General features: G+C 51.1%; 1 protein-coding gene and 1 pseudogene across 3 annotated transcripts in view; one reads left to right on the forward strand and one right to left on the reverse strand.

Moving 5' to 3' along the window:
* On the forward strand, positions 1 to 16,354 carry luc7l (LUC7-like). Of its 2 annotated transcripts, XM_079757136.1 has the most exons (11): positions 61 to 200; positions 1,022 to 1,089; positions 2,247 to 2,341; positions 2,461 to 2,559; positions 2,841 to 2,951; positions 4,396 to 4,539; positions 5,368 to 5,544; positions 6,528 to 6,616; positions 9,228 to 9,257; positions 10,831 to 11,037; positions 14,696 to 16,354. In XM_079757136.1, the coding sequence occupies exons 4-11, from the start codon at positions 2,464 to 2,466 to the stop codon at positions 14,766 to 14,768; spliced, it is 927 nt and encodes a 308-aa protein (XP_079613262.1). In that variant the 5' UTR covers positions 61 to 200; positions 1,022 to 1,089; positions 2,247 to 2,341; positions 2,461 to 2,463; the 3' UTR covers positions 14,769 to 16,354. The 2 variants fall into 2 exon arrangements, with proteins under 2 accessions (XP_079613261.1, XP_079613262.1); XM_079757135.1 differs by lacking the exon at positions 1,022 to 1,089 and having other exon boundaries at positions 1 to 200.
* The window catches only part of LOC307090180 (epidermal growth factor receptor kinase substrate 8-like protein 1), a 13,197-nt pseudogene continuing 6,038 nt past the window's right edge, over positions 16,328 to 23,486 (reverse strand). Inside the window, exons 6-17 of the transcript XR_013812831.1 lie at positions 23,030 to 23,313; positions 22,607 to 22,696; positions 22,416 to 22,490; positions 21,482 to 21,630; positions 21,074 to 21,215; positions 20,705 to 20,751; positions 19,946 to 20,036; positions 19,539 to 19,667; positions 19,192 to 19,336; positions 17,914 to 18,082; positions 16,963 to 17,095; positions 16,328 to 16,838 (exon numbers count right to left, since the gene is read on the reverse strand). The product of XR_013812831.1 is annotated as an epidermal growth factor receptor kinase substrate 8-like protein 1 (transcript). The remainder of the gene's footprint in view (positions 16,839 to 16,962; positions 17,096 to 17,913; positions 18,083 to 19,191; positions 19,337 to 19,538; positions 19,668 to 19,945; positions 20,037 to 20,704; positions 20,752 to 21,073; positions 21,216 to 21,481; positions 21,631 to 22,415; positions 22,491 to 22,606; positions 22,697 to 23,029; positions 23,314 to 23,486) is intronic.

Genomic DNA, 23,486 nt, shown 5'->3' on the forward strand with positions numbered 1-23,486 from the left:
CTGGCGGGCGGTTCACGGAAGAGAAGCTCGAAGCGGCGTCTCTAGGAAGAGTGAATATAGCTCAAATATATAACATAAACCAGGGATATTGTGTGCATCGGCCGGGAGATAGGGAGACGCTGGAGAAGAAGTACGCGAGATGTCTGCTCAAGCTCAAATGAGAGCTCTGCTCGACCAGCTCATGGGAACAGCGAGGGACGGTGAGTGGAGCAGGGTGCTAGCCGAGCTAGCTACTTAGCAAGATGGCGCCGTCGTAAAGGCTCGTTGTGTTGTCGGGATGAACCACCGAGGGATGAATGGATGACTGCCGGCGGCTGTGTTCTTTATGTAGGCCAGTCTCGACCACCTCCTTAATGTTTGTATCCATTGGGGTTCGCCCACTGTTTATTTTCATCGTGTCACGGAGTTTCTGATCGGATGTATTGGACGTCGACTCCCGCTTCCTAGAGTTAACCCTAACCCCCAACCCTAGGGTTAACCCCAACCCTAGGGTTAGCCTCAACCCTGGCGTTGACCCTAACCACACGGGAACTTGGAATTTGGAGAATTGGACCACAAAACCCATTTTCTAAATAGTCTGGTTACCCTAAATTACCAGATAGAGGCAAAAAAGCAGTAACCCTGCTATGTCGGTAGAACCAAAGGAATGGTGAATATTATGTATACCTATTTAATAGAGTTGAACCTTATGTTATTGTTAACCTTGCGTTTCCTTCGTCGAACGTTTTTTTTGTGGATACAAACATTAATTAATAAAGCAGTATGGTGTCTTCTCAACATACGATGGTGACCTATTTACATCCGAACCAACCCGCACAGAAGAAGTTCATCTTTTCTTTCAGTTGAATGGGTGGAAATTCGCTAACTTCTGGCTCATTTCAATCTTCTTAGAATAGGATCCTCATAGTGTGATTGACGGTGTGGTGTGTCTGTGGGCGATTGTGTTGAGATATTAAATTCATCCCATACATATGTTGCATACAAACTGAACAATTCTGGCCCCTTTATTCTATTCATAAAGGTTCAGTATCTTTGCCAGCCTACATCAATCTGCAAAGGAGTTGCAGAAAGCCTCATGTTCATCGAGCCGTGAGTCACACATGATTTTTAAAGCTGTTATGATGAATATCCAAACCATTTATTTGCCTTCTGGACGTTGTTTTTTTTTTTATCACACAAAATGGCTAAATCTCCAGTGGCACTAGATTAACAGTTTGGAGCTTCAGTATAAAGACGTGTGGTCGCGGTCATTAGAGCAGTTCTCAATGCTCCGACATACGTCTGTTTCCAAAGGACCTGTTAGACACACAACATTTTGCACAGATCCTTTGCAATCTGACTTTTGTGTATGACTCCTAACTTCTTACTACAGGTATGGGCAAGAACACTGTTCCCATTTATACTTTTCAACAGCGGGTTTAGAACTCTGCCGCTGGGGTCTTGAAGATGCAGAGGGGTACAGTATATGGTGCAGAGCGCAGTGTGTATGAACTAACTCTTTCCTTCGTTTTCACTTTTTTCTTTTGATTCTGTGTTTTTGAATTTCTTTTCAATGTCCCACATCTATTAAGGACTTGGCTGGAGCATATTTTTGGAATGTTAACCTATATTATGCCATAATTCCAAAACCAGCTCTCCCTGTGTAGTAGTAACAGCTGGGAACAATGACATCCAGCAAGAACATTCCAGCAGCTAGCCCCTTCCCCACCTGTCCACCCCAATCCACCTAAACCTCACTAGTTTAGCTTTACTGCTAGCTGCTTTACTTCAGACACAGGGGCCCGGGTCTCCAGTCACTAGTTTAGGGCTAGGGCTAACCCTAACCCTAGCTGCTTTAGTTCAGACACATGAGGGGCCTGAGTCTTATTTCACAGGGCGAGCTAAACTCAGCTTAAGCTGAATCTCATTCCAATGTTATATTAATGGGGCATTGGGTAAGGTAAGCTACAATACTGGAAGGCCGTCTGATTATTTGACTGTTGAGACTTTGGTAGCTGATATCCCCTCACAGTTGCGTGTCCTGGTAAGCTGCTGTCAACGCATATGTTAACTTCCTAGTGTACATTGGCATTCACTTTGGATGGAGCAAATCCTTGAAGTTCAGCCGTAGGGACGAAGTTAGGCCTCTGGCCACATTGGAAACAGACTGGAAGCCAGTAACGCAGTAGATAAGCAGGTTCTGATGCCTCGCAGCAGGTAGCCGGTATGAAAGGGGGCGCTCATTGGCTGTTCTTGGACTGTTTCAGGCGATGAGACGCGGCAGCGCGTCAAGTTCACGGACGAGCGAGTCTGCAAAAGCCACCTGTTGAACTGCTGCCCTCATGACATCCTGTCTGGAACGGTGAGCGGCGTGTGTGTGTGGTATAACAGTAATCCAAGCTTTAGTCGTGGCCTTCCGGGCTTTGGCCCCTGTTTGTTGTCCATGGCAACAGCCCCAATAACAACGTCTGTGGTCGACAGCGCATGGACCTGGGGGAATGCTCCAAGATCCACGACCTGGCTCTGAGGGCCGACTACGAGATCGCCTCCAAGGACCGGGACCTGTTCTTTGAGCTGGACGTGAGTTTCTCTTTTTGGGGCTACGGTCGTTTTAGTGAGCATTAAGCTCAATTATCTAGGGTTCGCTTTTATTATTAGTTAGTATTTAGCTAGTGATCTACGGTCTCCCCTCCTCCAGAGTTAGTTAGCTGTTGTTGTTAGTTAGTTAGTTAGTAATAGTATTAAGGCAGTGGTCTAAGGTCTCCCCCCCCCCCCCCAGGGTTAGCTGTTGTAGTTAGTTAGTTAGTTAGTTAGTAATAGTATTAAGGCAGTGGTCTAAGGTCTCCCCCCCCCCCCCCCAGGCGGTGGACCACCTGGAGTCCTTCATCGCGGACTGCGACCGCCGGACGGAGCTGGCCAAGAAGCGTCTGGCCGAGACGCAGGAGGAGATCAGCGCCGAGGTGGCGGCCAAGGTGAGGCCCAGTGAAGAACACATGACTGCAGTGACAGTCCCAATCTATAGCTTCAGTTATTGTGAACTAGAGCATACCTACCTACAGAGAGAGGAGAGGTCACCGTGACGACAGGCGGAGAGAGGGAACGTCTAGGGTCGAGCTAGAGAGGAGTTGATGTCTGTTAGTGAACAATCAGACCCTAAATGACTAACACAGACCCTAACACAATCTAAATAATATTCCATTTGTAAACATTTGGACCTTTCAAAGCTAAAATCAAACACTGCACCTGACAGCGAAACATAAAACCTGGCAGCACATGTTGGTTTTCAAGTCTATTTTGCAAGTTACTAAACAGTACAACCAAACTTATTTCCCTATTTAAAAAATATAGCCCTAAAAGGTAACAAAACTGAAAGAAACTAACAGACCATTTAGGCCAAAGTACCTTTTCCAACAGATTTATAATGAAAATGCAAGTGCAATTCTGCAATGTATGAACATTCAACAAAATGTTGACATGGTTTGTACTTGTATTCAAGTACAATCAGAGACTTTTGCATTACTTCCAAAATGAATATTGGTTTCAAAAGCAATATAACATTAAAACAAAATCTAACAAAAAAAATTAAGTCTTGCACTCGTGTTCCCGTCTTCTTGTGACAACGCAACACGCGTGCAAGCCGTGCATCGCACACATTCCACACAGCACGCTCACGTGCAGTGGCTACTATACGTGACCACGCAATGCAAGCGAGCGATGGAGGACGTTAAGAAGAAATGAGAGAATGGTGCCGGACAGTCTGTCCGGCACCATTCTCAGTTCTCAGTTATCATGGCCTTTTTGTGAATTAAGGAAGTTATGATTGAGCCTCTTCTGCTCGCAGTTAACGCGCGCTTGTTGCGCTGATCGGTTGACAATTCGTTTAATAAAGGCGTGCTTTCATGGTACAAACGTAAACATTTCTTTACTATTCGAAGAAAAAATGGACTAACTGTCAGGCTCGGTTACTCCTCTGTCGGGCGCGGGCCGGGCTCGGACAGAAACATGCGGCCCGTTCCACGCTCTAGTATGAGCCATAGAACTGCAACTGATTGAATACAGAGATACTTACAGAGATACTAACGATCTCTGTAAGGCAGATCGCGGGGACAGGGTTAGGGTTAGAGTTAGGGTTAGGGTTAGAGAGAGAACCTAACCCTAACCCAACTGATTGAGTGTGCACTGTAGCACGATACTAACGATCTCTGTAAGGGCACATCGCGGGGACATGTGAGACATTTTAATCGTTCACAATCTAATATTGCACACCCCTAGGCCAGGGGTCCCGTGGAGATGGGGTTCTCGACCCTGACGGGGGACAGTGATCCGCTAGGGTCCTGACGCTGAGCTACTGCAGCACAGCGGTCAGGACCCCAGCAGATGGCCAGCTCTATCCTAACGCTTGTTGTCCTGCTGCAGGCGGAGAAGGTCCACGAGCTGAACGAGGAGATCGGCAAGCTGCTGGCCAAGGCAGAGCAGCTGGGAGCTGAGGGCAACGTGGACGAGGCCCAGAAGGTCCTGCAGGAGGTGGAGAAGGTCCGCACCACCAAGAAGGACGCGGAGGTGAGGAGATGGCCACACAGCCTCAATGTGTTCCTCATAGTCTCATGGCGTTCCTCATGGCGTTCCTTATAATCTCGTGGTGTTCCTCATGGACTCAATGTGTTCCTCATGGTCTCATGGCGTTCCTCATGGCGTTCCTCATGGCGTTCCTCATGGCGTTCCTCATGGCGTTCCTCATGGCGTTCCTCATGGCGTCCTCATGGCATTCCTCATGGTGTACCTTATAGTCTCGTGGTGTTCCTCATGGTCTCATGGCGTTCCTCATGGCGTTCCTCATGGCGTCCCTTATAGTCTTGTGGTGTTTCTCATGGTCTCATGGTGTTCCTCATGGTCTCATGGTGTTCCTCATGGTCTCATGGTGTTCCTCATGGTCTCATGGCGTTCCTCATGGCAGTCCTCATGATGTTCCTCATGGCGTTCCTCATGGTGTTCCTCATAGTCTCATGGCATTCCTCATGGTGTTCCTCATGGTCTCATGGCATTCCTCATGGTGTTCCTTATGGTCTCATTGCGTTCCTCATGGCGGTCCTCATAGCATTCCTCATGGTGGTCCTCATGGCATTCCTCATGGTGTTCCTCATGGCGTTCCTCATGGTCTCATGGCGTTCCTCATGGCGAACCTTATAGTCTCGTGGTGTTCCTCATGGTCTCGTAGTGTTCCTCATGGTCTCATGGCGTTTCTCATGGTGTTCCTCATACTCTCATGGCGTTCCTCATAGTGAACCTGATGGTCTCATGGTGTTCCTCCACGGTGGACCGATGGACTGATCTAAATGGGTGAAACCCTTCCTCCTCATCTCTAAATGTTCTCCCCTGGCGCCCCCTCAGGAGGAGTACAGGAACTCCATGCCCGCCTCCAGCTTCCAGCAGCAGAAGCTGAGGGTGTGCGAGGTCTGCTCTGCCTATCTGGGTCTCCATGACAACGACCGCCGCCTCGCCGATCACTTTGGCGGGAAGCTGCACCTGGGCTTTATCCAGATCCGAGAGAAGTTGGACCAGCTGAAGGTACGGACCGTCTGGAGCCAGACTGTGGACCTCCACCTTCTGCTGCTCCTCTCCCCGGCCCCCAGCCTCTGCAGAGCTGAACCCAGATACAAGGGTTAGGGTTAGCTAACCCTGGGTCTTATGTTAGGGTTAGCTAACCCTGGGTCTCATGTTAGGGTTAGCTAACCCTGGGTCTCATGTTAGGGTTAGCTTACCCTGGGTCTCATGTTAGGGTTAGCTAACCCTGGGTCTCATGTTAGGGTTAGCTTACCCTGGGTCTCATGTTAGGGTTAGCTAGCCCTGGGTCTCATGTTAGGTTTAGGGTTAGCTAACCCTGGGTCTCATGTTAGGTTTAGGGTTAGCTAACCCTGGGTCTCATGTTAGGGTTATTGTTAGCTAACCCTGGGTCTCATGTTAGGGTTAGCTAACCCTGGGTCTCATGTTAGGGTTAGCTAACCCTGGGTCTCATGTTAGGGTTAGCTAACCCTGGGTCTCATGTTAGGGTTAGGGTTAGCTAACCCTGGGTCTCATGTTAGGGTTATTGTTAGCTAACCCTGGGTCTCATGTTAGGGATAGCTAACCCTGGGTCTCATGTTAGGGTTAGGGTTAGCTAACCCTGGGTCTCATGTTAGGGTTAGCTAACCCTGGGTCTCATGTTAGGGTTAGGGTTAGCTAACCCTGGGTCTCATGTTAGGGTTAGGGTTAGCTAACCCTGGGTCTCATGTTAGGGTTAGGGTTAGCTAACCCTGGGTCTTATGTTAGGGTTAGGGTTAGCTAACCCTGGGTCTCATGTTAGGGTTAGCTAACCCAGATACTAGGGCTGCAGCAACACGTCTTTAGCTGTCGTCTCTGGGGCCCCTCACAGCCTTTCTATTGAGTCACTATCTACAGCCATCTTTATATTCTCTGTCGCATGTTTCCCTGGGTTTGGTTCTTCTGGAACCGGTGCTCCAGGGTTCGTGGAAAGGAGAACCCGTTGAACCAAATGTTTTTATTCTGACCAGAAAACGGTGGTGGAGAAGCAGGAGAAGAGGAACCAGGAGAGACTGAAGAGGAGAGAGGAGCGAGAGAAGGAGGAGAAGGTGAAGAAGAGGTGAGACCCCCAATGTTACAGGGCCCTTAGGTCCCCCCTTAAGGCCCCCCTTAACCCTAACCCTTACCTGTTACATAGTTAAAGGGACCTTAGGGCCCCCCTTAGGGCCCCCCTTAACCCTAACCCTTACCTGTTACATAGTTAAAGGGACCTTAGGGCCCCCCCTAACCCTAACCCTTACCTGTTACATAGTTAAAGGGACCTTAGGGCCACCCTTACCTGTTACATAGTTAAAGGGACCTTAGGGTAACCCTTACCTGTTACATAGTTAAAGGGACCTTAGGGTAACCCTTACCTGTTACATTGTTAAAGGGACCTTAGGGCCACCCTTACCTGTTACATAGTTAAAGGGACCATAGGGCCACCCTTACCTGTTACACAGTTAAAGGGACCTTAGGGTAACCCTTACCTGTTACATAGTTAAACGGACCTTAGGGCCACCCTTACCTGTTACATAGTTAAAGGGACCTTAGGGTAACCCTTACCTGTTACATAGTTAAAGGGACCTTAGGGTAACCCCTACCTGTTACATAGTTAAAGGGACCTTATGGCCCCCCTTAACCCTAACCCTTACCTGTTACATAGTTAAAGGGACCTTAGGGTAACCCTTACCTGTTACATAGTTAAAGGGACCTTAGGGCCCCCCCTAACCCTAACCCTTACCTGTTACATAGTTAAAGGGACCTTAGGGCCACCCTTACCTGTTACATAGTTAAAGGGACCTTAGGGTAACCCTTACCTGTTACATAGTTAAAGGGACCTTAGGGTAACCCTTACCTGTTACATTGTTAAAGGGACCTTAGGGCCACCCTTACCTGTTACATAGTTAAAGGGACCATAGGGCCACCCTTACCTGTTACACAGTTAAAGGGACCTTAGGGTAACCCTTACCTGTTACATAGTTAAACGGACCTTAGGGCCACCCTTACCTGTTACATAGTTAAAGGGACCTTAGGGTAACCCTTACCTGTTACATAGTTAAAGGGACCTTAGGGTAACCCCTACCTGTTACATAGTTAAAGGGACCTTATGGCCCCCCTTAACCCTAACCCTTACCTGTTACATAGTTAAAGGGACCTTAGGGTAACCCTTACCTGTTACATAGTTAAAGGGACCTTAGGGCCCCCCTTAACCCTAACCCTTACCTGTTACATAGTTAAAGGGACCTTAGGGCTCCCCTTACCTGTTACATAGTTAAAGGGACCTTATGGTAACCCTTACCTGTTACATAGTTAAAGGGACCTTAGGGTAACCCTTACCTGTTACATAGTTAAAGGGACCTTAGGGCTAAGGTTAGGGTTAGCCTAACCCTTACCTGTTACATAGTTAAAGGGACCTTAGGGTCACCCTTACCTGTTACATAGTTAAAGGGACCTTAGGGCCACCCTTACCTGTTACATAGTTAAAGGGACCTTAGGGTAACCCTTACCTGTTACATAGTTAAAGGGACCTTAGGGTAACCCTTACCTGTTACATAGTTAAAGGGACCTTAGGGCCACCCTTACCTGTTACATAGTTAAAGGGACCTTAGGGTCACCCTTACCTGTTACATAGTTAAAGGGACCTTAGGGTAACCCTTACCTGTTATATAGTTAAAGGGACCTTAGGGTAACCCTTACCTGTTACATAGTTAAAGGGACCTTAGGGTAACCCTTACCTGTTACATAGTTAAAGGGACCTTAGGGTAACCCTTACCTGTTACATAGTTAAAGGGACCTTAGGGTAACCCCTACCTGTTACATAGTTAAAGGGACCTTAGGGCCCCCCTTAACCCTAACCCTTACCTGTTACATAGTTAAAGGGACCTTAGGGCCCCCCTTAACCCTAACCCTTACCTGTTACAAAGTTAAAGGGGCCTTAGGGCCCCCCTTACCTGTTACATAGTTAAAGGGACCTTAGGGCCCCCCTTAGGGCTAGGGTTAGGGTTAGCCTAACCCTTACCTGTTACATAGTTAAAGGGACCTTAGGGTCACCCTTACCTGTTACATAGTTAAAGGGACCTTAGGGCCACCCTTACCTGTTACATAGTTAAAGGGACCTTAGGGTAACCCTTACCTGTTACATAGTTAAAGGGACCTTAGGGTCACCCCTACCTGTTACATAGTTAAAGGGACCTTAGGGCCACCCTTACCTGTTACATAGTTAAAGGGACCTTAGGGTCACCCTTACCTGTTACATAGTTAAAGGGACCTTAGGGCCACCCTTACCTGTTACATAGTTAAAGGGACCTTAGGGTAACCCTTACCTGTTACATAGTTAAAGGGACCTTAGGGTAACCCTTACCTGTTACATAGTTAAAGGGACCTTAGGGCCACCCTTACCTGTTACATAATTAAAGGGACCTTAGGGTCACCCTTACCTGTTACATAGTTAAAGGGACCTTAGGGTAACCCTTACCTGTTACATAGTTAAAGGGACCTTAGGGTAACCCTTACCTGTTATATAGTTAAAGGGACCTTAGGGTGACCCTTACCTGTTACATAGTTAAAGGGACCTTAGGGTGACCCTTACCTGTTACATAGTTAAAGGGACCTTAGGGTAACCCTTACCTGTTTCATAGTTTAAGGGACCTTAGAGTAATCTATCCTAATCTTCCGTTTTTTTTTTGCAGAACCAGATCAAAGAGCAAAGAGCATAAAAGGTAGAGAACCTCCTCCGGCGGTGACCTCTCCTCCTGGTTCTAACCTCATAACATCTCCTCCTCCTGGTTCTAACCTCATAACATCTCCTCCTCCTGGTTCTAACCTCATAACATCTCCTCCTGGTTCTGCCCTCATAACATCTCCTCCTAGTTCTGCCCTCATAACATCTCTTCCTCCTGGTTCTGCCCTCTTAACATCTCCTCCTCCTGGTTCTAACCTCTTAACATCTCCTCCTCCTGGTTCTAACCTCATAACATCTCCTCATCCTGGTTCTGCCCTCATAACATCTCCTCCTCCTGGTTCTGCCCTCATAACATCTCCTCCTGGTTCTAATCTCATAACATCTTCTCCTGGTTCTAACCTCATAACATCTCCTCCTCCTGGTTCTGCCCTCATAACATCTCCTCCTCCTGGTTCTAACCTCATAACCTCTCCTCCTCCTGGTTCTAACCTCATAACATCTCCTCCTCCTGGTTCTGCCCTCATAACATCTCCTCCTGGTTCTAACCTCATAACATCTCCTCCTCCTGGTTCTAACCTCATAACATCTCCTTCTCCTGGTTCTGCCCTCATAACATCTCATCCTCCTGGTTCTGCCCTCATAACATCTCCTCCTCCTGGTTCTAACCTCATAACATCTCCTCCTCTCGTTCTAACCTCATAACATCTCCTCCTCCTGGTTCTAACCTCATAACATCTCCTCCTCCTCGTTCTAACCTCATAACATCTCCTCCTCCTGGTTCTAACCTCATAACCATCTCCTCCTCCTGGTTCTGCCCTCATAACATCTCCTCCTCCTGGTTCTAACCTCATAACATCTCCTCCTGGTTCTGCCCTCATAACATCTCCTCCTCCTGGTTCTAACCTCATAACCATCTCCTCCTCCTGGTTCTAACCTCATAACCATCTCCTCCTCCTGGTTCTAACCTCATAACCATCTCCTCCTCCTCGTTCTAACCTCATAACCATCTCCTCCTCCTCGTTCTAACCTCATAACATCTCCTCCTCCTGGTTCTAACCTCATAACATCTCCTCCTCCTCGTTCTAACCTCATAACATCTCCTCCTCCTGGTTCTAACCTCATAACCATCTCCTCCTCCTGGTTCTGCCCTCATAACATCTCCTCCTCCTGGTTCTAACCTCATAACATCTCCTCCTGGTTCTAACCTCATAACCATCTCCTCCTCCTGGTTCTAACCTCATAACCATCTCCTCCTCCTCGTTCTAACCTCATAACATCTCCTCCTCCTGGTTCTAACCTCATAACATCTCCTCCTCCTGGTTCTAACCTCATAACATCTCCTCCTCCTGGTTCTAACCTCATAACCATCTCCTCCTCCTGGTTCTAACCTCATAACCATCTCCTCCTCCTGGTTCTAACCTCATAACATCTCCTCCTCCTGGTTCTAACCTCATAACCATCTCCTCCTCCTGGTTCTAACCTCATAACATCTCCTCCTCCTCGTTCTAACCTCATAACCATCTCCTCCTCCTGGTTCTAACCTCATAACATCTCCTCCTCCTGGTTCTAACCTCATAACCATCTCCTCCTCCTGGTTCTCCTCCTCTCAGGTCCCGCTCCCGCGAGCGCCGTGCCAGGAGGCGGTCGCGTTCCCCATCCCGTGAGAAGAAACGTTCTGCGTCCCGTGAGAAGAAACGTTCTCCGTCCAGGGACCGCGAGAAGAAACGGTCTGCGTCCCGGGACCGTGAGAGACGGCGGCGCCACCGCAGCCGGTCCCACAGCCGCAGCCACCGCCACGAGCAGAGCTCTAGACACAGGTAGACACAACCCTACACAGGGAGGGCTCCAGGTAGACAACCCTACACAGGGAGGGCTCCAGGTAGACAACCCTACACAGGGAGGGCTCCAGGTAGACACAACCCTACACAGGGAGGGCTCCAGGTAGACACAACCCTACACAGGGAGGGCTCCAGGTAGACACAACCCTACACAGGGAGGGCTCCAGGTAGACACAACCCTACACAGGGAGGGCTCCAGGTAGACACAACCCTACACAGGGAGGGCTCCTGGTAGACACAACCCTACACAGGGAGGGCTCCAGGTAGACACAACCCTACACAGGGAGGGCTCCAGGTAGACACAACCCTACACAGGGAGGGCTCCAGGTAGACACAACCCTACACAGGGAGGGCTCCAGGTAGACACAACCCTACACAGGGAGGGCTCCAGGTAGACACAACCCTACACAGGGAGGGCTCCAGGTAGACACAACCCTACACAGGGAGGGCTCCAGGTAGACACAACCCTACACAGGGAGGGCTCCAGGTAGACACAACCCTACACAGGGAGGGCTCCAGGTAGACACAACCCTACACAGGGAGGGCTCCAGGTAGACACAACCCTACACAGGGAGGGCTCCAGGTAGACAACCCTACACAGGGAGGGCTCCAGGTAGACACAACCCTACACAGGGAGGGCTCCAGGTAGACAACCCTACACAGGGAGGGCTCCAGGTAGACACAACCCTACACAGGGAGGGCTCCAGGTAGACACAACCCTACACAGGGAGGGCTCCAGGTAGACACAACCCTACACAGGGAGGGCTCCAGGTAGACACAACCCTACACAGGGAGGGCTCCAGGTAGACACAACCCTACACAGGGAGGGCTCCAGGTAGACAACCCTACACAGGGAGGGCTCCAGGTAGACACAACCCTACACAGGGAGGGCTCCAGGTAGACACAACCCTACACAGGGAGGGCTCCAGGTAGACACAACCCTACACAGGGAGGGCTCCAGGTAGACACAACCCTACACAGGGAGGGCTCCAGGTAGACACAACCCTACACAGGGAGGGCTCCAGGTAGACACAACCCTACACAGGGAGGGCTCCAGGTAGACACAACCCTACACAGGGAGGGCTCCAGGTAGACACAACCCTACACAGGGAGGGCTCCAGGTAGACACAACCCTACACAGGGAGGGCTCCAGGTAGACACAACCCTACACAGGGAGGGCTCCAGGTAGACACAACCCTACACAGGGAGGGCTCCAGGTAGACACAACCCTACACAGGGAGGGCTCCAGGTAGACACAACCCTACACAGGGAGGGCTCCAGGTAGACACAACCCTACACAGGGAGGGCTCCAGGTAGACACAACCCTACACAGGGAGGGCTCCAGGTAGACACAACCCTACACAGGGAGGGCTCCAGGTAGACACAACCCTACACAGGGAGGGCTCCAGGTAGACACAACCCTACACAGGGAGGGCTCCAGGTAGACACAACCCTACACAGGGAGGGCTCCAGGTAGACACAACCCTACACAGGGAGGGCTCCAGGTAGACACAACCCTACACAGGGAGGGCTCCAGGTAGACACAACCCTACACAGGGAGGGCTCCAGGTAGACACAACCCTACACAGGGAGGGCTCCAGGTAGACACAACCCTACACAGGGAGGGCTCCAGGTAGACACAACCCTACACAGGGAGGGCTCCAGGTAGACACAACCCTACACAGGGAGGGCTCCAGGTAGACACAACCCTACACAGGGAGGGCTCCAGGTAGACACAACCCTACACAGGGAGGGCTCCAGGTAGACACAACCCTACACAGGGAGGGCTCCAGGTAGACACAACCCTACACAGGGAGGGCTCCAGGTAGACACAACCCTACACAGGGAGGGCTCCAGGTAGACACAACCCTACACAGGGAGGGCTCCAGGTAGACACAACCCTACACAGGGAGGGCTCCAGGTAGACACAACCCTACACAGGGAGGGCTCCAGGTAGACACAACCCTACACAGGGAGGGCTCCAGGTAGACACAACCCTACACAGGGAGGGCTCCAGGTAGACACAACCCTACACAGGGAGGGCTCCAGGAAGACACAACCCTACACAGGGAGGGCTCCAGGTAGACACAACCCTACACAGGGAGGGCTCCAGGTAGACACAACCCTACACAGGGAGGGCTCCAGGTAGACACAACCCTACACAGGGAGGGCTCCTGGTAGACACTACCGACTGACACACACGCCCCTCCCCCCTGACGTTGTGGTGTCTCCCCCCTTACGTTGTGGTGTCTCCCCCCTCTGTCCCCCCTTACGTTGTAGTGTCTCCCCCCTTACGTTGTGGTGTCTCCCCCCTTATGTTGTGGTGTCTCCCCCCTCTCTCCCCTGACGTTGTGGTGTCTCCCCCCCCCCCCTCCTCCCCCCTGACGTTGTGGTGTCTCCCCCCTCTCTCCCCCCTGACGTTGGGGTGTCTCCCCCCCCCCTCCCCCCTGACGTTGTGGTGTCTCCCCTCTCCTCCCCCCTGACGTTGTGGTGTCTCCCCTCTCCTCCCCCCTGACGTTGTGGTGTCTCCCCCCTCTCCTCCCCCCTGACGTTGTGGTGTCTCCCCCCTCTCTCCCCCCTGACGTTGTGGTGTCTCCCCCCTCTCTCCCCCCTGACGTTGTGGTGTCTCCCCCCCCCCCCCCTCCCCCCTGACGTTGTGGTGTCTCCCCCCTCTCCTCCCCCTGACGTTGTGGTGTCTCCCCCCCCCTCCCCCCTGACGTTGTGGTGTCTCTCCCCTCTCCTCCCCCCTGACGTTGTGGTGTCTCTCCCCCCTGACGTTGTGGTGTCTCCCCCCTCTCCTCCCCCCTGACGTTGTGGTGTCTCCCCCCTCTCTCCCCTCTGACGTTGTGGTGTCTCCCCTCTCTCCTCCCCCCTGACGTTGTGGTGTCTCCCCCCTCTCTCCCCTCTGACGTTGTGGTGTCTCCCCCCTCTCTCCCCTCTGACGTTGTGGTGTCTCCCCCCTCTCCTCCCCCCTGACGTTGTGGTGTCTCCCCCCTCTCTCCCCTCTGACGTTGTGGTGTCTCCCCCCTCTCTCCCCTGACGTTGTGGTGTCTCCCCCCCCCCTCCTCCCCCCTGACGTTGTGGTGTCTCCCCCCTGTCTCCCCCCCGACGTTGTGGTGTCTCCCCCCTCTCTCCCCTCTGACGTTGTGGTGTCTCCCCCCTCCTCCCCCCTGACGTTGTGGTGTCTCCCCCCTCTCCTTCCCCCTGACGTTGTGGTGTCTCCCCCCCCTCCTCCCCTCTGACGTTGTGGTGTCTCCCCCCTCTCCTTCCCCCTGACGTTGTGGTGTCTCCCCCCCCTCCTCCCCTCTGACGTTGTGGTGTCTCCCCCCTCTCCCACCTGACGTTGTGGTGTCTCCCCCCTCCTCCCCCCTGACGTTGTGGTGTCTCCCCCCTCCTCCCCCCTGACGTTGTGGTGTCTCCCCCCTGACGTTGTGGTGTCTCCCCCCTGACGTTGTGGTGTCTCCCCCCTCTCTCCCCTCTGACGTTGTGGTGTCTCCCCCCTCTCCTCCCCCCTGACGTTGTGGTGTCTCCCCCCTCTCCTCCCCCCTGACGTTGTGGTGTCTCCCCCTCCCCCCTGACGTTGTGGTGTCTCCCCCTCCCCCCTGACGTTGTGGTGTCTCCCCCCCTCCCCCTTTAGGGAGCGCAGAGACGGGGTGAACGGCCGGTCGGACCCCCGGCGGGCGGACGAGCGGGGGTCAGGAGACTTCTGATGTCCACCCCCCCACCTCTCACCCTCTCACTCCTCAGGAGGCGGAACCCAAATGTGTCACCGTACGGCCGCAAGCCCCGCCCCCAAGAGTCATGATTTGTTTTTTCATTTTTAATTGACGGCTCTTCCAGCCAACAGATCAATTCTGAAGCGGTTTGTTCTTCCAGCCTTCGTTATCACCCCACACTTCATCCATTTATATACACTTACTCTGTTTGTTCCAACGTGTAAAAAAGAAATAAGGGCCGCCCACTATCCAGGGAAAAGGTGATTGAACCTGTATGCAACGAGCTGTGAGACTCCCCACGGTCCCTTGGTTTAACCTTGGTTTAGACCTTGGTTTAGACCTTGGTATAACCTTGGTTTAGACCTTGGTTTAACCTTGGTTTAGACCTTGGTTTAGACCTTGGTTTATCCTTGGTTTAGACCTTGGTTTAGACCTTGGTTTAGACCTTGGTTTAACCTTGGTTTATCCTTGGTTTAGACCTTGGTTTAACCTTGGTTTATCCTTGGTTTAGACCTTGGTTTAACCTTGGTTTAGACCTTGGTTTAGACCTTGGTTTAATCTTGGTTTAGACCTTGGTTTAACCTTGGTTTAACCTTGGTTTATCCTTTGTTTAGACCTTGGTTTAGACCTTGGTTTAGACCTTGGTTTAGACCTTGGTTTAACCTTGGTTTAACCTTGGTTTAGACCTTGGTTTAGACCTTGGTTTAACCTTGGTTTAGACCTTGGTTTAGACCTTGGTTTAGACCTTGGTTTAGACCTTGGTTTAATCTTGGTTTAGACCTTGGTTTAACCTTGGTTTAGATCTTGGTTTAGACACGGTCTTTGATACACATGACAAATGTAAATAGACGTTGGATATGAAGGAGGCTGTTATGTCCAGCTGCTCTCTTAAGACGCCATGTTTAAGTTATCCTAAACCAACCTTAATAAACACATTAATACGATTATTATTCTGCACCAAGCTAAGAATCACATTTAAATAGTTTATTATCCTTCACCAAGCTAAATAAACACATTCACCGCTTGAGTCCGTTACCTTGGGGCTTAGCGTTACCTTGGGGCTTAGCGTTACCTTGGGGCTTAGCGTTACCTTGGGGCTTAGCGTTACCTTGGGGTTAGCGTTACCTTGGGGTTAGCGTTACCTTGGGGTTAGCGTTACCTTGGGGTTAGCGTTACCTTGGGGTTAGCGTTACCTTGGGGTTAGCGTTACCTTGGGGCTTATTGTCACCTTGGGGGTTAGCGTTACCCTTGTTTAGCGTTACCTTGGGGGTTAGCGGGGGGAGGATGAGGGAACCGCATGGTGTCGAGGGGCAAGCAGCTTTTTTTTAATTGGTGCAAGTCGTGCTCGTATTAGAATTTATTTTATATAATAGAGGAACTTGGTATAGATGTGAAGTAATTGGCAAACGGTCTTTGGTATTTTTTGAAATTTGTACGTATCCATTTCACATGTTGGTTCATGAGTTGTAATGGTTTGAAGACCAAACTGCGGTGAAGTCGTCCTGTTGCTTATTTACCTTTTTTTTTGCGGAAATACTTTTTTGAAGCCTCAATAAAATTATTCCAGCCTTTTATTTTCATGATGTCTCATTCCCTTTCTTACAATATACACATAGGGATATTCTTTAAAGCAGAAGCAGCACTCAGCTGTTAGAACGGATGTACAAGAGGTATTTTAAATAAAAGATAAATAGATTTTAAATTGACCTTCAACAGAGTGGATATGTAGAAACAGTTGTGTTAGATCAGCGATCCTCCATTAGCGGATTATTTCAGGAGGAAGAATAAAAATGTGCTGAAATAAACCAGGGAGGCAAAATCGTGGCCAACCATGTTTGAGGAGGCTGAACGTTCTTCACTTTCTACCAACTGGAGTATTGTTCCAGAAGGACCAGGTCAGGGTCCTGGTAGGTGAACAGGTGATGCTTTGGTGTTCAGAAGATCCATCCTCGTGGTAGGTGGAGTTAAGTATTATAATGTTGTCGTGTTTGCCTGGCTCTTCAAATCTACTTTCATCTTCTGCTTCTCCATGACGGCCTCCAGCTCCGTGGCGTTCCGGGCGTCCTGGAAGAAGGTAAGAGGTGAAGTAAAGGGTATTATTTCGTTAGATCTTCAACATTGTGGTCATTATTTTAATTACCAGGCACGTTCTGAACATTTTATTCAATCTGTTGTGTGGACCGCTTACCTCCAGCAGCGCCCTCTGCACCTCCAGCTGGCTGTACACTCTGGCGCCCTCTTCAGGAAGCACTGCGCGTAGCTCCTCCTTGTTCAGGGAGAAGAGCTGGGCGCCCGTCAGAACCCCGAGGCACTGCGCTGCCCTATAGTTAAGTTAGTTTCGTTTTATTTCGGCATCATGGCAGGTGCATGAAGACAGCATACAGAAATCCATCATCGCAAAAAATGAATTACTTATGCTGTTACAATTAGAACATATTTAAAATTCAACTTAATATTTGCGATATAAAAAAAGAAGCTACAACATACGTTAAAACTAACGGGTACAGTCCATTGTCATTCATTGCACATATATGGGATTGGAGATCTTCTGTCTCAGTTCTGTATCTTGGGAGGGACAGTTTGCTTACATTTCTCATTGTTCGATAAGTCAGTTTTTCTCTTTCTGTATTTGTTTCTGTAATTGGACTACACCAGTTTTCTGGCTAGTTTTCTAGATATAGTTGTATAGATATAGATAGAACATCCCCAACATCACCTCTCCAACTACATATTGTTAATATCTCACTGAGGCACTGGGCCATCCTGAACACGGAACAACATCTAATTCAGCGTCAACACTCCCAACCTATTCAACTACATAATGTTAATGCCTTGATGACCAACCAATCCAAGCAAGGTCCACAAGGAGCTGAACTCTGCCAGTCTCGGTTCTCTTGAGGTCCACAAGGAGCTGAACTCTGCCAGTCTCGGTTCTCTAGAGGTCCACAAGGAGCTGAACTCTGCCAGTCTCGGTTCTCTAGAGGTCCACAAGGAGCTGAACTCTGCCAGTCTCGGTTCTCTAGAGGTCCACAAGGAGCTGAACTCTGCCAGTCTCGGTTCTCTAGAGGTCCACAAGGAGCTGAACTCTACCAGTCTCGGGTAGATCTAGATCTAACCCTGGTTCTAGAGCTTGACTTACGGTTCGGTGAAGCCCTTCCCCCTGAGCCAGCTGGCCACCTCGTCGGGGGGGGAGTGGTAGTCCAGCGGCGCGCTGGTCTCGCTGGAGCGGGGGATGACCAGGGCGGGCTTGGTGAGGGGGCTCCTCCCATTGGTCAGCCTCTGGAGCAGCTCGTCATTCACCTGCATCGCTTCAGGAGGAGACACGTCATCAGGGTTAACAAGGCCAATCAGGAGGAGACACGTCATCAGGGTTAACGAGGCCAATTAATGGATCAGAACGCCCATTAGGGTTAGACACTAAGGGTAGGGTGAGGGTTAGACACTAAGGTTAGGGTTAGACAGTTAAGGGTTAGACACTAAGGTAAGGGTTAGACACTAAGGTGAGGGTTAGACACTAAGGTTAGGGTTAGACACTAAGGCTAGGGTGAGGGTTGGACACTAAGGTTAGGGTTAGACACTAAGGGTTAGACACTAAGGGTAGGGTGAGGGTTGGACACTAAGGTTAGGGTTAGTCACTAAGGGTAGGGTGAGGGTTGGACACTAAGGTTAGGGTTAGTCACTAAGGGTAGGGTATGGGTTGGACACTAAGGTTAGGGTTAGACACTAAGGGTAGAGTGAGGGTTAGACACTAAGGTTAGGGTTAGACACTAAGGGTTGGACACTAAGGGTAGGGTTAGACACTAAGGGTTAGACACTAAGGTTAGGGTTAGACACTAAGGGTAGCGTGAGGGTTAGACACTAAGGTAAGGGTTAGACACTAAGTGTTGGACACTAAGGGTAGGGTGAGGGTTAGACACTAAGGTTAGGGTTGGACACTAAGGGTTAGACACTAAGGGTAGGGTGAGGGTTGGACACTAAGGTTAGGGTTAGACACTAAGGTTAGGGTTAGACACTAAGGGTAGGGTGAGGGTTGGACACTAAGGTAAGGGTTAGACTCTAGTATTCGTTAGGGTTAGGGTTAGCCTAACCCTAACCCTAACCCTAGGGGTAAGGGTTAGACTAGTATTCGTTAGGGTTAGCCTAACCCTAACCCTAACCGTAGGGGTAAGGGTTAGACTCTAGTTTTCGGTAGGGTTAGCCTAACCCTAACCCTAACCCTAGGGGTAAGGGTTAGACTAGTATTCGTTAGGGTTAGTCTAACCCTAACCCTAACCCTAGGGGTAAGGGTTAGACTCTAGTTTTCGGTAGGGTTAGCCTAACCCTAAGCCTAACCCTAGGGGTTAGGGTTAGACTCTAGTTTTCGGTGTAATATATACGATATGGATCCAATGGCCATCTCTAGGGTCGGTGGGCTCACCTTTCTCTGAGTCTTCTCCACTGGCCATGAGGTGCTGGCCGTAGGGGGGCAGGCCACGCGGACGCTGGCCTGGCGACTGGTGCACGGTGAGGGGGCTGGGCGTGGCTGCCGAGAACGTCTTGGCCAGTGGGGGAGGGGCCGGAGCCTGGGGGGGCAAACAGAACCAAATGAGGGGGATGTGAGTGAAAGGGTTCATTGCATGCAGCCCTTGTTTGATTCTTGAGTTATTCCTTCTATTGTGTTTTTTATGTGTATCTGGCTGTTTGTGTGCACACATAGACGCCTGTGCGTGCGTGTGCACGTGTGTTTGTGTGTGTGTGAGTGTGTGTGTGTGTGTGTGGGCCTACCTTGGGGGGTCCCTGCCCCTCCTCAAGGGGGTCTATGTACGCGACCGGCTCCAGGATGTTGGACGGGACGAAGCCCACCTCGTTGAAGCGGTTACGACACTTCCACCAGCGCTTGGACGACTCCAGCACCTGTCAGACACACAGGTCAGCGTGATGGTGCCTCCACCCGAAGCCTGCTCAGACCAGCAGGTAGGACGTCCTCTAAACGAGGCTCCGTTTAAGAAACTAATCTGTTGGATCTCAGCTTGGTGAGGCTGAACTAACAATCTCCTTCTGCCATCCTCTGGACTTAGCATCGTGGTCTACTGAATGCGTTAATTAGATATGAGCACTTAACATTGGGTGTGTGTGTGTAGCGTGTGTGTGTGTAGCGTGTGTGTGTGTAGCGTGTGTGTAGGACTGCCCACCTCCAGTTTGTCTCCCTGCTGGACCGACAGCTCGCTGCTGTTTCTCGCCACGAAGTCGTAGCTGCAGCTGTAGAGCCGCTGGGCTCCATCCCTGAGGACGAGCAGCACATAGCAGCTGACCTCACAGCCGGGGAACCCACACCAGGCTGACCTCACAGCCCGGGGAACCAACCCACACCAGGCTGACCTCACAGCCCGGGGAACCAACCCACACCAGGCTGACCTCACAGCCCGGGGAACCAACCCACACCAGGCTGACCTCACAGCCCGGGAACCCACACCAGGCTGACCTCACAGCCGGGGAACCCACACCAGGCTGACCTCACAGCCGGGGAACCAACCCACACCAGGCTGACCTCACAGCCGGGGAACCCACACCATGCTGACCTCACAGCCGGGGAACCACACCAGGCTGACCTCACAGCCGGGGAACCCACACCAGGCTGACCTCACAGCCGGGGAACCAACCCACACCAGACTGACCTCACAGCCGGGGAACCCACACCATGCTGACCTCACAGCCGGGGAACCACACCAGGCTGACCTCACAGCCGGGGAACCCACACCATGCTGACCTCACAGCCGGGGAACCCACACCAGGCTGACCTCACAGTTGGGGAACCCACACCAGGCTGACCTCACAGCCGGGGAACCAACCCACACCAGGCTGACCTCACAGCCGGGGAACCAACCCACACCAGGCTGACCTCACAGCCGGGGAACCAACCCACACCAGGCTAACGTATCAGGGGGACTCACCTCTCGTCTGCCAGGGGGGGGGAGGGCCGGACCACCGACTGAGACTGCTGCCAGGTGGGGGGGAGGAAGAGAGTTAAAATAGAGAGATAGCTAGAATGGTTATATAAGAGAGAGAGAGAGAGAGGGAGGGAGGGAGGGAGGGAGGGAGAGAGAGAGAGGGGGGGAGAGGGGGAGAGAGGGAGGGAGGGAGGGAGGGAGAGAGAGAGAGAGAGAGAGAGAGAGGGGGGGGGGGGGGAGAGAGGGAGGGAGGGAGGGAGGGAGAGAGATAGAGAGGGAGGGAGAGAGAGAGAGAGAGAGAGAGAGAGGGGGGGGGGAGAGAGAGGGAGGGAGGGAGGGAGGGAGGGAGGGAGCCTACTCTCCAGGGCGTACCTCCTGTTCAGCCCGCAGAGCTTCGTGTTCGTGCTCGGACTCCACTGGATCTTCCCACAGCTGACCGTCCTCCCGGACCGCCTCCGGACGCCAGCCGCCGTAGAAGACCGGAGAGTACGGAGACACCTGGCCCAGCTCACACCTGGAGGGAGAGACGGTGGGAGAGAGGGTGGGTGGGTGAGTTAATGCCATCAGGGTTAGTAGCAGCCGTCACTTGGAGTAAAGGTGTGGTCTATTTTAGCTTAGAGAACTGCTGAGGGGCTAGCGTAGCTGACGGGTTAGCGTAGACGAGGGGTTAGCGTAGCTGAGGGGCTAGCGTAGCTGAGGGGCTAGCGTAGCTGAAGAGCTAGCGTAGCTGGGGGGCTAGCGTAGCTGAGGGGCTAGCTGTGGCCCCTGAGTTCCACTGACCGGCCCAGCGTCCAGTTGGGCCCCAGGGACGTCCAGAGCCGCTTCTCGTCCTCCCCCAGTGTGGCCCTCAGCAGGGAGACGGCCGCGCTGCTGAGGGCCGGGCTGGACACCGAGGCCCCCAAGGCCGGCCCCCCTGTGGTCCTCACCACCTGCACACACACACACACACGCACACACACGCACGGACAGACGCACACGCACAGACACATGCAGACGCACACACACAGACACATGCAGACACACGCGGACAGACACGTAGGCATGCAGACACAAAAGAAAAGATTATTGCTTTTTCAGAGTTACGTGATTAATTTTTGTTTCAACAAATCCTTTTAGTCTAATAGTCTAATATCTTTCTGGCAATCATGTTTATAATTACGTTTTAGCCAAGTTGTTTTACATTCACCTTCACAAAGCATAAGGAGATTGATTTATTGTAATAGTATTGATGTATCATAGTTTCACATAATCGTATAATAATAGTCCCATAATCATATAATGATCACATAATCGCAGCGACAATGAGGTCTCATGCTCTCTCCCTTTCTCTACTAAGGAGTGTTAGCAGTCAGCACGCGGACACACCGTGCCAATGTCAATAAGCGACCCAAAGGGAGAACTTTAATGTTTACTTTAGTCATAGCCTTGGGTTGACGACTTGAACAATAGAGAATGTTTTATTGTAGAAACACCAGGTAACAGGCAGAGAGAAGAGATGTAGAGTCTGTTCAGAACGGAGGTGAGAACGACCCAGCGCTACCCGCTCTCCAGCCAACTCTGCTTTGTGTAAACAGCAGCAGCCGGCAAAATGCAACTAGGAGCTTTCCACTGTTTTGACAAAGGACATGCTGATATACACAGTCATCCTCCCAGTGTGATACTAGGGCTAGTATAGGGTTAAGGTTAGGGTTAGTATACGGTTAGGCTCACTCACCATATCCAGAGGCCTGAAGAGGTGGTGGACCAACTCCTGGGATGAGGGGCTGGCGATGGCAGACTTCAGACGGGCCTGGGGGGGGGGGGGGAAGAGAGAGAGGAGAGGGAGAGGGAGAGAGAGATCTAAGTTAGAGCCAGACAGACAAAAGAGGTGTAGGCCAACATTCAGATGTGATTAGACTCTCTCACCAGGAGGCAGAAGCAGTATTTAAACTTCTGGAATATATCCAGGAACTCCTCCTTGGAAGGGGGGGCGGGCACGGTCCGCCAGGAGGTCATCTGTTGTCAAGGGAACGGGACAGAATGAGTTCTGACAGCAAGATACACAACTCCTCCTCGTAGGGTGAGGGTTAGTTTCGTATACCTTTAGCTTCTGCACTTATTAGATTAGGTTAGCTTTGTATTCCTTTACCTTAGGGTAAGGTTAAGGGTTAGCTTAGGGTTAGCTTTGTATTCCTTTACCTTAGGGTAAGGTTAAGGGTTAGCTTAGGGTTAGCTTTGTATTCCTTTACCTTAGGGTAAGGTTAAGGGTTAGCTTAGGGTTAGCTTTGTATTCCTTTACCTTAGGGTAAGGTTAAGGGTTAGCTTAAGGTTAGCTTTGTATTCCTTTACCTTCTGCCATTTGCTTTTTGCTTTTCTTCTTCTTCTTCTTCTTCAGGCTCAGGGGTGCCGTTTGCCTCAGCGGCCTGCTGCAGTCTGGACAGGAAGCTCTCCATGTCGTCAAAGCACTGGTTGAGAATCCTCTGGAGACGAACAGGAAGTACAAACACATTCAACGTCTCCCATTCACCAACCCTAACCCATTCACCCAACCCTAACCCATTCACCAACCCTGACCCATTCACTAACCCTAACCCATTCACTAACCCATTCACCAACCCTAACCCATTCACCAACCCTAACCCATTCACCAACCCTAACCCATTCACCAACCCTAACCCATTCACTAACCCTAACCCATTCACCAACCCTAACCCATTCACCAACCCTAACCCATTCACTAACCCTAACCCATTCACCAATCCTAACCCATTCACCAACCCTAACCCATTCAACAACCCTAACCCAT

The sequence above is a fragment of the Pollachius pollachius genome (genome assembly GCF_949987615.1).
Source record: "Pollachius pollachius genome assembly, chromosome: 19".
NCBI classification, from domain to species: Eukaryota; Metazoa; Chordata; class Actinopteri; order Gadiformes; family Gadidae; genus Pollachius; species Pollachius pollachius.

Bases quoted from the DNA above. Each gene is read 5' to 3' on its own strand.
- luc7l (XM_079757135.1), top strand. From the start codon at position 140: ATGTCTGCTCAAGCTCAAATGAGAGCTCTGCTCGACCAGCTCATGGGA. The intron at 2,952-4,395 runs GTGAGGCCCAGT...GTCCTGCTGCAG, and splicing joins GCGCCGAGGTGGCGGCCAAG to GCGGAGAAGGTCCACGAGCT. The intron at 4,540-5,367 runs GTGAGGAGATGG...GCGCCCCCTCAG, and splicing joins CCACCAAGAAGGACGCGGAG to GAGGAGTACAGGAACTCCAT.